At 43.4% G+C, this 13,668-nt stretch overlaps 1 protein-coding gene across 3 annotated transcripts in view; it reads left to right on the top strand.

Moving 5' to 3' along the window:
• Window positions 1–13,668, top strand: part of LOC118855883 (zinc finger protein 271-like) — a 28,340-nt gene that overhangs the window by 9,971 nt on the left and 4,701 nt on the right. Inside the window, exons 2-5 of one of the 3 annotated variants that reach the window (XM_036765915.1) lie at window positions 736–990; window positions 2,256–2,314; window positions 4,573–4,699; window positions 6,961–7,056. In XM_036765915.1, the coding sequence (XP_036621810.1) occupies window positions 948–990; window positions 2,256–2,314; window positions 4,573–4,699; window positions 6,961–7,056 (325 nt within the window). In that variant the 5' untranslated portion in view covers window positions 736–947. The remainder of the gene's footprint in view (window positions 1–735; window positions 991–2,255; window positions 2,315–4,572; window positions 4,700–6,960; window positions 7,057–13,668) is intronic. The other 2 variants (XM_036765916.1, XM_036765917.1) reach the window with 2 other exon arrangements.

Below are 13,668 nucleotides of genomic sequence, written 5' to 3'. Positions count from 1 at the left end.
TTCATGCGGCCATCTTGGCTCCGCCTGCCTTGTTTCTTCTACAGTGTCAGTTACGTGGCACTTCTGAATTATATTTCTCGATTGAATGAAATTTCATCATTCCCTTATCTTTGTGTCTGAGATCTGTGACTATCTCGGAAGGCACTGAATTACAGCATGTTGGGTGCGAGTTTGTGCACATTCGTGTGTCTGTGTGTGACCTACATACGCATTGAGATGAATGTGTAAGCATGACAGTCATGTTATGTTGGGAGCGTGTGCATGCTTTGAGGGTCTTTGTGTGAGTTTAAAAGTTTGGATGTGTTTGGGGAAAGGAGAAGTGTAATCTTACCACCCCCACACGCGGTGCACACCCCTCCTGACTCTTTGCTGTGACCTCGATAGTTCATCACCATACGGTTGTTGACCGTCCATTTCTCCAACAACATGAGGCATTAATGGTTTCTTCTGTAATGAAATATTACACCCCCCTCACCCCTCCCCCACTCAGATGTTGCTGCTCCCCTGGTCCAGTGGTGTATGTAGTTGTTGTATTACCAGCCCTCATGTCTAGGGCCTGTGGATGGCTCAGAGAATCCTATGTGATTGTGATTCCTTTCTTCCTCTTGCTTAACCAGCCCCTGATAAGTGCTCAGGTTCCAGCCGGCAGCAGAGGTACAGGATCTAGCTGGGGGTGGGGATCTGAGCCCCAGTGTGAAGGGCCCATTTAAAGTGACCTTGCTTTTCCTGTCCCAGGCCCCAGCTGTCCTGGAAGGTGCAGGGTGTAGAGGACACTTCAAGGAAAAGCATCTACCCCCAGGAGGTGACTCCTGCCCTGAGATCTTCCCCCACAGCTTGAGGGCAGCACCTGAGGTGAAGGAGCAGCCTCTGGTCCTGCCGACTGGGCAGTGACTCCAGGCAGAGGGTCCTTGAAGTGAGGGCTGAGCAGGGAGAGCCCAGCCAGGAAGATGAACATGGCAGACTTGGCTCTGGTGCCAGAGGAGAGAGGAGGTGAGCATCCAGAAGTGTTGGGGGAAAGTGCCCCCTGCCCATTGTGGGAGGCAGGGAAGTAGCTGCCTCAGGGGACAACCGGTGAGAAAAGAGCCCCAAGGGGAGGGTGAATAAGGATAGCATTGACCTTTGTGTTAGTTCCTTCTCCTCTCTCTCCATTAGTGCGGGCCATTATCTGACCTTGGGGAATGTAATGTTAATGGAATAAGATCTTCCCTGTCCATTGATAGGCTAATGTGACCACATGTTTTCAGCTCATAGCTGTAATACGTCATGAGTCACATAGAGCCCATTGGGGGAGGAACTTGGTTAAAGGGAAAGCTTGCTTAAGGGAAGCTTGCTTGTAGGAAGGCTTTCACACCTTTTGGTACTAAGCTAATTAAGCACTGAGTCACAAAGTGTATCTATACTCTGAGGTGAGATATTGCTTTGGGGGTTCACTTATGACAGGGACCTTTTGATTCCCTGGACTGGACTCTGTTTGTTAAGAGCCCTGCCCCCCCACTACTCAGATGTTGCTGCTCCCCCCATCCAGTGGTGTATGTAGTTGTTGTGTTGACTTGTTCAGAGATTTGAGCCCTGTCCATTGGTCTTTGTGCTAATTTCTCTGCTTGTATTTTCTCCATTCAGGGTGCTGACCTTTCCCCTGAACTAGTGAATGTAATTAAAGTAAGATGGTTGACCCCTTTAAAAGCTGTCTTTTCTTTAAAAGCAGATCAAAGAACCTGTGGTAGCAGGCCATCCTGGGTCTGCTAGGGTGGTTGCTGTTACAGTGCATTGTGTCTAAACATTGCTTAAGTGTCTAAAGTCCCAGTGCTGAAGGTTAGCAGAAGTAGTAGGACCCTGGTAAGGGCAGGGTATATGTGCAGTGCACTTAAGCAAAACTCAGCCTCTGGATGCTCTTCAGGAGTGATTGATACCTGGTTGACAGTGTGGGAACAGGTGTAGATCAATGGAGTCAAAGTGACATAGAAACAGAGGCCGCTAAACCATACATAAGGATCCCTGTGGGCCCACACTGACTTAGAAAACCCCACAGGTTTATATATTTATTTTTTCATCACTTTCTTTTGTTAAGTCTCTCCCAATTTGATTCTCGCTCAGGCTTCACTCAGCTGTATTGTGGGCTACATGCGGCCCTTGTGGGTGACACCTCTGACCTAGAGTGTGGGATTGACAGTGGAGAGGGACTGGGGATGTAAGGCTTTGATTAGGAGCTGTAAGGCAGGGTTGCTCTCCCCCATGACTTCTCTCTCCTTGTCTAGCTCAGCCCACACAACGTGAGGAGGGAATGAATTCTGGGTTCCTGACCGTGAGGATTCAGGTGAGTTTGAGCTAACTCTCTTCCTGTGTCCCATGTGGTGCCATAGAGTTTCTTGGTGTAACATTTCTTTCCATAATCTCCAATATTCTCAATTCACCCAAGTCTCATCCAGGCTCCTCTGGCTATCTTGATCCATGGCATATAGAAAGTAAATCCATAGAACTGGAATGTCTCCATAATATGAAGCAGCACATTTTAGAACAAATGTATATGATTTGAAAACCAGTTGTCTTTATGGTTGGAGTATTATCTGAATGATAAGATTTCAGCATTTAAATGTGAGTCAAAAAATTGGACTAGTAGGTTCAAGATTTTTTTTTCCTTCATTTCAACATAAATAAGTTCTCACTATGTGCCAGGCTTTGTGGAAGCGGGGCGGCACATCTGGAATATTCTGTTCAATTTGCTGCTCAACTTTTTGGCAGCGCCATTAGTAACCAGGAGAGTGCTAAGGTTGTCGAAGATTACTTGGTTGATATGGCAACAAAATTAATTTTTTGGATGAGCTCCTAATTATTTATATCAAGCCAAGTTTCAAAGTAGGAAATTGTGTTTGCTATTGTCATGGAAACTCTCCTGCCCAGGGCCTATCATAAAAAGGATTATCTGTAGCAGGTTTTCCAAATGCTCTTTTTTTGTTAAGTCTGTCATTGATACGGTTTCCTTCAGACCATTCACACTCCATCCTCAAAGGAAAAACCAAGGTGGGGAAGAAGGCCTTTTGCCCAGACTATGATAGCTAGTTGTATGGACTGGTCGTAGACTTGGTCTATAAGTTCATATATGTTATTGAAACTGGACCCAAAACAACCGGTGGAAGTCAATGGGCTACAGTGGGAAATTATTTTCTTTGAATGAAAGAATATTTTTCCTGAAACAGAAGCATTACCCTTGTTTTTTCTGGGAGTAAAGCAAAGAATACCACTAACTCAGGAGAATTCCTGTTTGGGGCCAACTGAAGGGCATCAGAAGGTCATGGGTTGGGTCGCAATAGGTTGCAGTCTGTTGCCGGTCAAAAATTACATGCCAGAAGCAGCACAAAAAATCATCAACAGAAAAAGTCTGACCAGAAAATGAAATGGGCCAGTAATGGCCTGGAGAACGAGGGATGAGAGAAGAACAGGTCCGATAAGAAGCAGAGGGGAAAGCCTCTTTCATCCTGGTTGGCCGCCTCCTTATGGAGGTTTTTCTGGGAGGAGAGACACAACGCTCAGTTGTGCTTAGAAGGCATGGATGGATTACAACCTTTACAGTTGGGTAATGAATGAATAAAGTACCTACTAAGTGTCCATTTCTTAGCACTGGAGATACAAATGGAGAAGTAAGATAGGTCCTGTTTTCAAGGAGCTCACATTTTATGGGGGAGACAACATCTTTGCACGTCAGGTAGATAGAGTCCGTGGTTCTTAAGGTGCAGCAGCAAAGCTGATGGTAAGGCCTCTTCTTTAATGGCATTTCCATTAATGAAATCATATAAGCTTCTGATTTTGAGTCATTTGTTTGTGCCCAAGACTCCTAGTGATAAGACCTTTCTTTTCTGGGTCTTCAGTCACTATGACTCTAACCCCTGCCAGAACACTGGCCAGATTGTGTCTCCACTGGGGCTGGGAGATGATGGCTGGGAACACTGAGATAGAAGAAGCATTGCCATCCCAAGGCACTTCCTAAAGGTTCAGGATCCTGAACAGTCTCCACCAGGGTCTGAGGGGAGATAGTGGTCAAAGTGAAGGTCAGAGTACCATTGAAATACTGGAGAAAAGCTCTCCCTTGAAACTTAGCACAGTTCTCTGTACATTATCTGTAGTTAATTAATGTCTTGATTTAATTAACATCATTTATTCCAGATCTCCATAGGACAAAGGAGATGGTAACCTTAGAGTCCAAGCAGACTGCCGTTAGTGAGTGCTTAGAACTGGGATCCTAGGATATTGCTTCCCTTGTAAATCTAGACAGAATAAGTTGATTAGTAATGGAGAACAATTGCTATAATGCTAGAAATTTTATTTGGAGTGTGATTGCCAATATTCCTATTGAGTATAGAATGAAGGTCGATTCTGTGGTTTGCTTTGGGGCTCTGTGAGTAAAACGAATGCTTTTCTTGGGGCCACATGAAGAGAGATTTTTGTCAAGATGAACTTGAGCACTCCAGGGAAACTGTATATGTGCTGCTAAGTCTAGTACCAATGGAGGCACGTAAAGAATCAAGGAAGATCTGGAAGAAACATCTTTGCGTAAGCTTTCCTTTGTGTTCGACTCAGGAATTGGTGACCTTCAGGGACGTGGCGGTGGACTTCACCGGGGAGGAGTGGAGATGCCTGGAACCTGCCCAGAGGACCCTGTACAGGGATGTGATGTTGGAGAACTATGAGAACCTGGTCTTTCTGGGTAAGCACGACTGTCCTTTTGCGACTCAGAATCCATCCACGAGAGTGTTTGTGCGTTCTCCTTGATGCAGGCTGTGAGAGGTCTCAAAGGCTCAGCTGAGTGTTGGCTTATTGTGCAAGAGTATTTAAGGTGTATGGGAAAAGTCCCAGATCCTTTATGTCCAATAGCTAGTGTTTCTGTTCTATAGACTTGAGTGAAATTGTACAAATGGAAATCCCAGAGTTTCCTTGTACTGGCTTTCAGGCTATAGCTTCTTTGCTTCATGGACGCTCATGTCACTGAGTCTTGCTAAATTTCCAGGAGAATGATAAGGCTGCTTCCTCTAGGAGGTCTTCCCTCGTACTCTTCCCCGGGATCACTTTTCCTAGATCTTTGCTTTGCATGGCTTTTACTCTCCCCATTGGAAGCCCCATGAGGCAAACAGGGTTAAAATAGGTTTAAACCATGTTTTAGCTGAACATGGTATCTCTCTCAACATAGCCCTGTATATTGTTCATTTGTGTGACACCATGGACTTTGTCCATGAATGGGATTTTCTTGGCAAAGATACTGGAGTGGTTTGCCATTTCCTCCCACAGTGTGTCCCCCTCTTACAGATGAAGAACTGTGACAGAGGTTAAGTGAGCTTTCCAGGATCACCCAGCTAGCGAGTGTCTGAGACTGAATTTGAATTCCTGTCTTCCTGACTCCAGGCCTGGTGCTCTATCCACTGCACCACCTAACTGCCCCTCTTCGTCTGTAGGAAGTAGTAAAGAACTTTATTTCTAAAAGTCTCAAGTTAGATAAAGTGCATAGTTTGGACCACATCCCTCTTGTGGCTCCAGAAGCTCCAGGGACTTCCTGTTGACTCTAGAATCGATCATAGAATTCGTGGTATTTAGAGCCTTTTCCCACTTAACTCCAAACTTCCTTTCCAGGTTTATTACACATTATTCCTACTTCGGTTACTCTAGGGTCCAGTGGGTCAGTTGGTCAGTAAACAGTTATGGAGCATCTTCTGTGTGCCTGGATTACTTCTTGTCCTCCCACAGTGTGATCCACCTTCTCTCTCTCCGGCCTTTGTGTAACTTAGCTCAGGGGCCAGCCGCCTCCTCAGTGAAGCCCTTCCTCGTCCCCATTGCTGGCGGTGCCTCAGTCCCAAAATTACCTTGGGTTTTTTTTAAGGTATTTTTATTTATTCATATACAGATATGTTGTTTTCCTCCTTTGAACGAAAGCTCTTTATTGGCATTGATTCTTGTCAGCATGCCTGTTCTAGTATCTGGGTGTGTAAGAGGTGCTTATTTAAGCACCTGTCAGTTGATCACATCCCTGAATCTCAGCTGAGATCTGTGAAAAGGGCTTAATTTCTTAGCAAAAAGTGGCTCCAGTGAGTTAGTTTTCTTTGAGCATAGTTTAATCTGGGATCCATACTCACATGGGTTGCACTGCTTTGTAAGGTCTGTCCAGTGATGCAGATTATAGGCCATCCACATGTGACCTTTCTGTGTATAATTTGCCACTGCTTCCCCTAGATTTGCTGTGTGGGGTCCGCTCCCAACGTGCCGGAGGCCACCTCCCTTTTGCTTGACATGAGCAGGATGCTTGGGCTGTCTGTCTGTCACCTCTCACCCTCAATGCGTGCACTTCCTCAGGACCTACTCCATGCCTGGTCTGTGACTTCCACACTGGCCATGTGTCCCAGCTTGTTCAGACCCTCCATCGCCTCTTTGTTGCCCTCCACAAGATACTCATGTTTAGTTCTTTCTAGATCTTCTTATTTCACCTGCTGCAGCAGTGCTGGTTGGTGTTAAAAAGAGTGAGTCCACCTTGGGGCTCATAACAAGAACTTAGCCATTTCCCAGAGGCTATCCTGCTCCCTCCACAGATGTTCCCCACTGTGGTAGCAGACGGTGAGGTCCTCCCTCGGTGGATAACATGGTACTGAATTCATCAGGCTCTAAATGGTTTGGCCTTTGCATCCACAGAGGAAAAAAAGGATGTCTATTGTCTGTTATCCTTTGTACATTTGGATGCATTTGGATGGCAGACTATAGAGTTTGTCTGCCCCTGTGGACAGTCAGTACAGATGGACAGGGTCTTGGACCTGGCATTGTGACCCATCTTCCTCCGTGAGAGTACACAACACAAAAGCATACACTCCAAAAAGCCTTCGTACCACCCGTTGGGCTTTCTTAGCTGCCTGCTTCTCCATGCAGAGAATTGAATTCTCACACATCTTTCTGTCCCCATCAGTTTCTAATTTATCTCCCTCTGTTTAGGAATTCCTGTTTGTACACTGGACGTGATCTCTCTGTTGGAAGGAAGAGAAGCACCATGCAGGTCCCAGGGAGAAGTTCACAGAGGCCTTCGTCTGGGTGAGTCACCGCAAGCAGCCTTTCTTCCCTGATCCATTCTGTGGTCTCACGTTTGTAGTGGCATCACTAAGTGCCACAGTGTGACCATTGGGTTTTCTTTCTTCCTGTTAACGGCTTTCTTTGCTTTCCAAAAAAGACTGTACCATTTCATAGTTCTACCAGTTGGGTGATTATCATGCCTACATCTCCGCAGTCCCACTGGCATCACATTCAGTAATTCTCCTGTGAATTTAGTGGATTTTATGTTGTAGCTTTAAGATGTTTTCATTTGAAGTTTTATAATTATTGGAGCATTTGAGCAGTCTCCTTGTGGCTACTGCTCATTTGTGTTCCTTTCAAAATATTTTTGAAATCTTAAGTCATCTCTTGTTTTGCCTCACCTTAATTTTTTTTCTTTTAAATTTACTTTTTATTCTGAATTTCACAAATACCGATAAACATGAACACACCCATACTTAAAGAACTGAATATGAAACTGTTAAATCCCCAATATGTCAAGTTTGTTTCTTTTTTAAGAGTATAAAATAAATGCAGCACATTCGTTTCAGAACTTTGCTGCTTGCATCTCCTGAACCTCTTTCTGTGCCCTTTGCATTCTAATTCTTCATTAGCACCGTTTTTTCTTCTACTCTTTTCTTGGGCATCACTGTCTCATGCCCTGCCCCTCCCCTGCTATTCTTGCCACCCCCCCATCTCCTGTACTCAATTAAAACACACAGTGGCCATGTCTGAAAATGGATATTATTCCATCCCTTTAACCTTACCTTCATTTCCTTTTTTTTAAATACATTTGGTTTATTCTCCACTTAAACACCAACAAGAAAGAAAGCATGCCCGTCTACAAAGTAGAACACAAAAAGATGTTTACGCATGAAACCACAAGTCTCTCCCTCATACAATTTGCTTTAACATTGACAACAATAATAATAACAGCTGTTGTTTTCATAGTGCTTCCTGTGCACCAGGTGCTGTGCGAAGCGCCCTACGATTAGTATCGCTGACTGAAAGGTGACAAGAAAACTGGGGCAAACAGGTTAAACAACTTGCCCAGGGTCACCCAGCTAGGAAGCGTCCAAGGTCGCATTGGAACTCAGGTCTTCTGACTGCAGGACCAGAGCTCTATCTACTACAGCGCCCTTGAGCAGCTTTTTAAAACATATGTTAAAGACTCAACGTGCTACAGAGTTATCTTTCTTGTCTTGTTCTCTTTCGGTTAGTTTTCTTTTACATGCTGCAGTGACCCATACTGCTTTTTCCATGGCTGCCACTACCACTGATCCCCTTCCCCAATCAAAATGCAAGGAAGAAAACACAAACAAATAAGTTTAGTGAACAAAAACAAATCTACATTGGCCACATCTGAAAATGTACATCCCATCCTGTGCCTGGGGCAATCAGTTCTCTGTTAGTAGTCATCATCAGTCCTCTGGAGTTGTGGTGGTCATTGCTTTGATAAGAGTTCTTATGTCTTTGAGGTTTTACTTTAGTTTTTACAACAGTGGTTCTCATCTTTTTTGTATCATGGATCCCGTTGGTAGTCTAGTGAAGCCTAGGAACTCATACCCATTATAATGTTTAAATGCCTAAATACATAGGATTACAAAGGAAATCAATTATTTTGAAATAGCTATCAAATATTAAAACAAATCTTTCAAAGTTGTTTTCTTTACAGTGTTGTTTCTGTCTAACTTTTTTCTTAGTTCTACTCACTTCATTTCGCATTAGTTCATGTGTTGATTTTGTTTGTGTAAAACATTTCCTCTGCTCCTTAGCTGTCTCCTGTTTGGTTTTGAACTTTTGCCCTATCTGTAGGTGTGAGAGATATTTTTCTTTCCTTATTCCCCTAATTTGTTTATGCTATGACCTTTGACATCTATGCCATGTATTTGTGGTGTGAGATGTTGGTCTTTGCCTAATTCCTTCTAAACTACAGCCCTTTTCAGTTATATCTTTCAGTCAATGACTGCTTTTAGCCTCTCACAACATGTCCTATTTATTTTTACAAATTGCAAGGTCTGGACTGATAGGAGTTTGGAAATGCTTGTAACCTTTATCCTACTTACTCCCTCTCTTCCTCCCACAACAAAACATAGCCCGATTTCTTTTTTCTCTGCAGATATACTACCTTAATTGGCTTTTAATTTTTTAATGAATTGAATTATTTTCTTCTTTTACACATATTTTTCATTTTTCTGTAATCAGTGTTTCCATGATTACTTTGTTTTAAAAGATAATAATATATCACTTCTCCATTTTTGTGAAAGATTTATTTCTTTAGATGTTACAGAATCACAAAAGTTCAGAGCTAGATGGAACCTTAGTGGCTATCTAGTATAATCCATGTCTGGTAAGGATACCTTCTACAATGTAAGTGAGAGGCAACCATGCAGCTTGTATTTGAAGACTTTTAGTGAGAGAAAACCCACCATTTCCTGATTCAGTTTGTTCGACCTTGAGAAAGCTCTAATTATTAGGAAGTGTAATAACCTAAATTTGCTTCTTAAATTTCCTAATTCTGTGCTTTGGGACTCAGCAGGTCAGGTATGATACCGCTTCAATATGAGGTCCCTTTAAATGATTGGCCTGGAGCAAGATCCTTAATCTCTCTGTATTTGTGGAAGTATGTGTTTTGGAGGAGTGGGGTGGGAGGCCTTTTCCAGGTTTTGTCTCCATTGGCTTCAGCTGAACCTTGTATGGGCACGCAGAGCCATTCACCATTCTGATTGGCCTCCTTTGGATGTTCTCCAGTTTATCAATAACCCTGCTGTACTAAGAATAGAACACAGTCCTCCAGATGTGTTTGACTAGGGAAAGCCTGAATTTTGGGTTCTCTACTCTGACTCTCTTTTAACCTAAGAGCATATTTGCTTTATTGGCTGCCATGTATAGTGCTTTACTTAAATTAAGTGAGCTTCCATGTGGCTAAAATCACTGAATCTTTTTCAGATGAACTGCAATTTAGACATCCCTCCCATATTTCATCTTTGCTAAGTTTCTAGATTGAAACATAGACTTTATACTTATCACTATTGTATTTTTATTAGTTTCTAACCCATTGATTTACCCTTTTAGGATCTCTTTGGATCCTAATTTGTCTATTTTGTTAGATATTCTGCCAAGTTTTGCATTATTGGTAAATTGTATTGGCTCTGAATGTGATTTCATTCAAGTTATTGATAATTTTTTAAACTGAGGCCCTGTTGGGGCAGAGCCAAGATGGCAGCTGGAAAGCAGGGACTTGCTTAAGCTGTCCCCCAAATCCCTCCAAACACCTGTAAAAAATGGTTCTGAACAAATTCTAGAGCTGAGGAATCCATGAAATAGTAGAGGGAAACAGTTCTCTAGCCCAGGAGAGCCTGGATGGTCACTGGGAAGGGTCTGTCTCATGGTGCTGGGAGCGGAGTGCAGCCCAGTGTGGGCTGCACCAGGACAGACCAGACCGGGAGTCGGCTGGCTGAAGCTGGCCTTAGGGCCATGAATCGTTGAGCTGTGGCAGTTACCAGACTTCTCAACCCACAAACGCCAAAGACCACGGAGCAGGTTAGTGGGAAAGTTGCTGTATCCGGGTTAGAGAGCAGTCCAGTTCCAGCCCTGGGGGTGGTGGAGGTGGTGTAGCAGTGGCGGTTGCAGCAGCAGGAAGCTTCTGAGGCTGCTTCCAGTGTCCCTGGCTCACAGGGTGGGAGGAATCAAGTGGCATATCAGAGCGGGAGTGCAAGGAACACTTTGTGGGTGCAGAGGCAGGTTCTCTTGCTGTGCCCTGCTTGGATCTGGATTGCAGTCTTGGTTGGTGGCTCTTGGGGAAGGAGGAGCACTGCCGTGACAGAGCCTGCGGTGACAGTGGAGTAGAAGTAGCTCTGAAAACAGCAATGCTTGAACCCTAAAGCTTGGGACAAAGTACTCTTTGCTTTACAAGCAGTCATACTGTGACCAAAAGCTCAAGGGTCAAGTAGTTGGCTGGGAACATGGCCAGGCAGCAAAAATGGGCTCAGACTCAGACTCAAATTCCAGAATCCTTTTTTGGTGACAAAGAAGATCAAAACATAGAGCCAGAAGAAGTCAACAAAGTCAAAGAGCCTACAGCAAAAGCCTCCAAGAAAAATATGAATTGGTCTCATGTTGGGTTCTCCTCTCCTCTGGGGGTCCTTGTCCATCAAGGACCTGGCTTGGCGCGCAATGATGAGGTGGGAGTCAAGATGGAAGGAACTCCGATTTATTGGGAGAAATCATCCATTTTTATAGGGTTTGCACTACATGAGCATAAGCCAGTGGCCAGTGGGTATGAGGATGACAACATGGGAAGGAGCAGAAATGTTGCAGAGGGACAGGATAGAAATGTTGCAGTACGGGTATATTGTTGCACTTTGTTCTGGTATGGGTATCGGTATGGGCATGGGAAGGATCTGGATTGTTGCAATGTATGGTACACTATGGTATCTACAAGGGTATGGGAAAGATCAGGACTGTTGCAAGGCGCTATCTGTAGGGGTATAGGAACGAAGGGGGATGTTGCATTACTGTATCTACGAGGGCATGGGAACGCTTGGGGATGTTGCGAGATGGTATCAGAGCTGTATGAGCTGTGTGAGACATGAGGCAGGATGTCCCCATAAAGTAACCAAGATGTTCCAGTAAGTAAAGTAACAAAGCATTGCATTAGGCACTGGTTCAAGAGCATTAGGTAATGGCCAGCTGGGTCCCTCCTTCTGGGCTTGTGTGTTCCTTGTGGACAGGCTCTGCCTGCATGTGTAGGTAGACCACAGGGGCTTCCCGAAGGCGGAGGCCCTCCCTCCGGGTGCCTGCCGTTCCACTCCTACTAAACCTGTCTGGTTTACCCAGGAAACAGGCCAAGTGCTAGGGTCCTAACAGCCCTGGGGTCAGCACCAACCCCTTATAGTCTCAGGCCATGGAAGAGCTCAAAAAGGATTTAGAAAAGCAAGTAAGAGAAGTAGAGGAAAAATTGGGAAGAGAAATAAGAGTGATGCAAGAAAACCATGAAAAACAAGTCAACGACTTGCTAAAGGAGACCAAAAATAACATGTTATAGAATAGAGTAACCCAAATGTCAAAAGAGCTCCAAAAAGCCAATGAGGAGAAGAATGCCTTGAAAGTCAGAATTAGCTGAATGGAAAAGGAGGTCCAAAAGACCACTGAAGAAAATACCACCTTAAAAATTAGGTTTGAGCAAGTGGAAGCTAGTGACTTTATGAGAAATCAAGGTATTAGAAAAACAGAACCAAAGGAATAAAAAATAGAAGACAATGTGAAATATCTCATTGGAAAAACCACTGACCTGGAAAATAGACCCAGGAGAGGTAATTTAAAAATTATTGGACTACCTGAAAGCCATGATAAAAAGAAGGGCCTAGACATCATCTTTCAAGAAATTATAAAGGAAAACTGCCCTAATATTCTAGAACCAGATGGTTAAAAAAAAAAGAAAGAATCCATTGATCACCTCTTGAAAAAGATACCCAAAAGAAAACTAGGAGTATTGTCACCAAATTCCAGAATTTCCAAGTCAAGTAGAAAATACTGCAAGCAGCCAGAAAGAAACAAGTTGAGTATTGTGGAAACACAATCAGGATAACACAAGATCTAGCAGCTTCTACATTAAGGGACCAGAAGGCTTGGAATATGATATTCCGGAGGTCAAAGGAGCCAGGATTAAAACCAAGAATCACCTACCCGGTAAAACTGAGTATAATGCTCCAAGGCAAAATATGGATTTTCAATAAAATGGAGGACTTTCAAGCTTTCTCAATGAAAAGACCAGAGCTGAACAGAAAATTTGACTTTCTGATGCAAGAATCAAGAGAAGCATGAAAAGGTAAACAAGAAAGAGAAATCATAAGGGACTTACTAAAGTTGAACTGGTTTGTTTATATTCCTACATGGAAAGATGATGTAATTCATAAGACCTTTCTCAGTATTAGGGCAGTTGAAGGGAATATGCATACATATATATGTGTGTATGTGTGTGTGTGTGTATATATATATATATATATATATATATATATATATACACACACATATATATAGACAGAGGGCTCAGGGTCAGTTGAATATGAAGAGATGATATCTAAAAAAATGAAATTAAGGGGTGAGCGAGGAATATATTGAGAGAGAGAGAAAGGGAGAGATAGAATGGGGTAAATTATCTCACATAAAAGTAGCAAGAAAAAGTGGTTCTGTTGGAAGGGAAGAGGGGGCAGGTGAGGGGGAATGAGTGAATCTTGCTCTCATCAGATTCGACTTGAGGGAATAACACACACACTCAATTGGGTTGGGTATCTTACCCCACAGGAAAGTAAGGGGAAGGGGATAAAAAAGGGGGAATGATAGAAGGGAGGGCAGATGGGGGGGAAGGTAATCAAAAGCAAACACTTTTGAAAAGGGAGAGAGTCAAGGGAGAAAATTGAATAAAGGGAGACAGGATAGAATGGAGGGAAATCCAGTTAGTCTTTCTCAACATGAGTATTGTGGAAGTGTTTTACATGATGATACATGTGTGGCCTGTGTTGAATTGCTTGCCTTCTTAGGGAGGGTGGGTGGGAAGGGAAGAGGGGAGAGAATTTATAACTCAAAGTTTTAAAAGCAGATACTCAAAAAAAA

This window comes from Trichosurus vulpecula, chromosome 7 (genome assembly GCF_011100635.1).
Source record: "Trichosurus vulpecula isolate mTriVul1 chromosome 7, mTriVul1.pri, whole genome shotgun sequence".
Taxonomy (NCBI): Eukaryota; Metazoa; Chordata; class Mammalia; order Diprotodontia; family Phalangeridae; genus Trichosurus; species Trichosurus vulpecula.
This window is presented reverse-complemented; position numbering and strand designations above follow the sequence as displayed.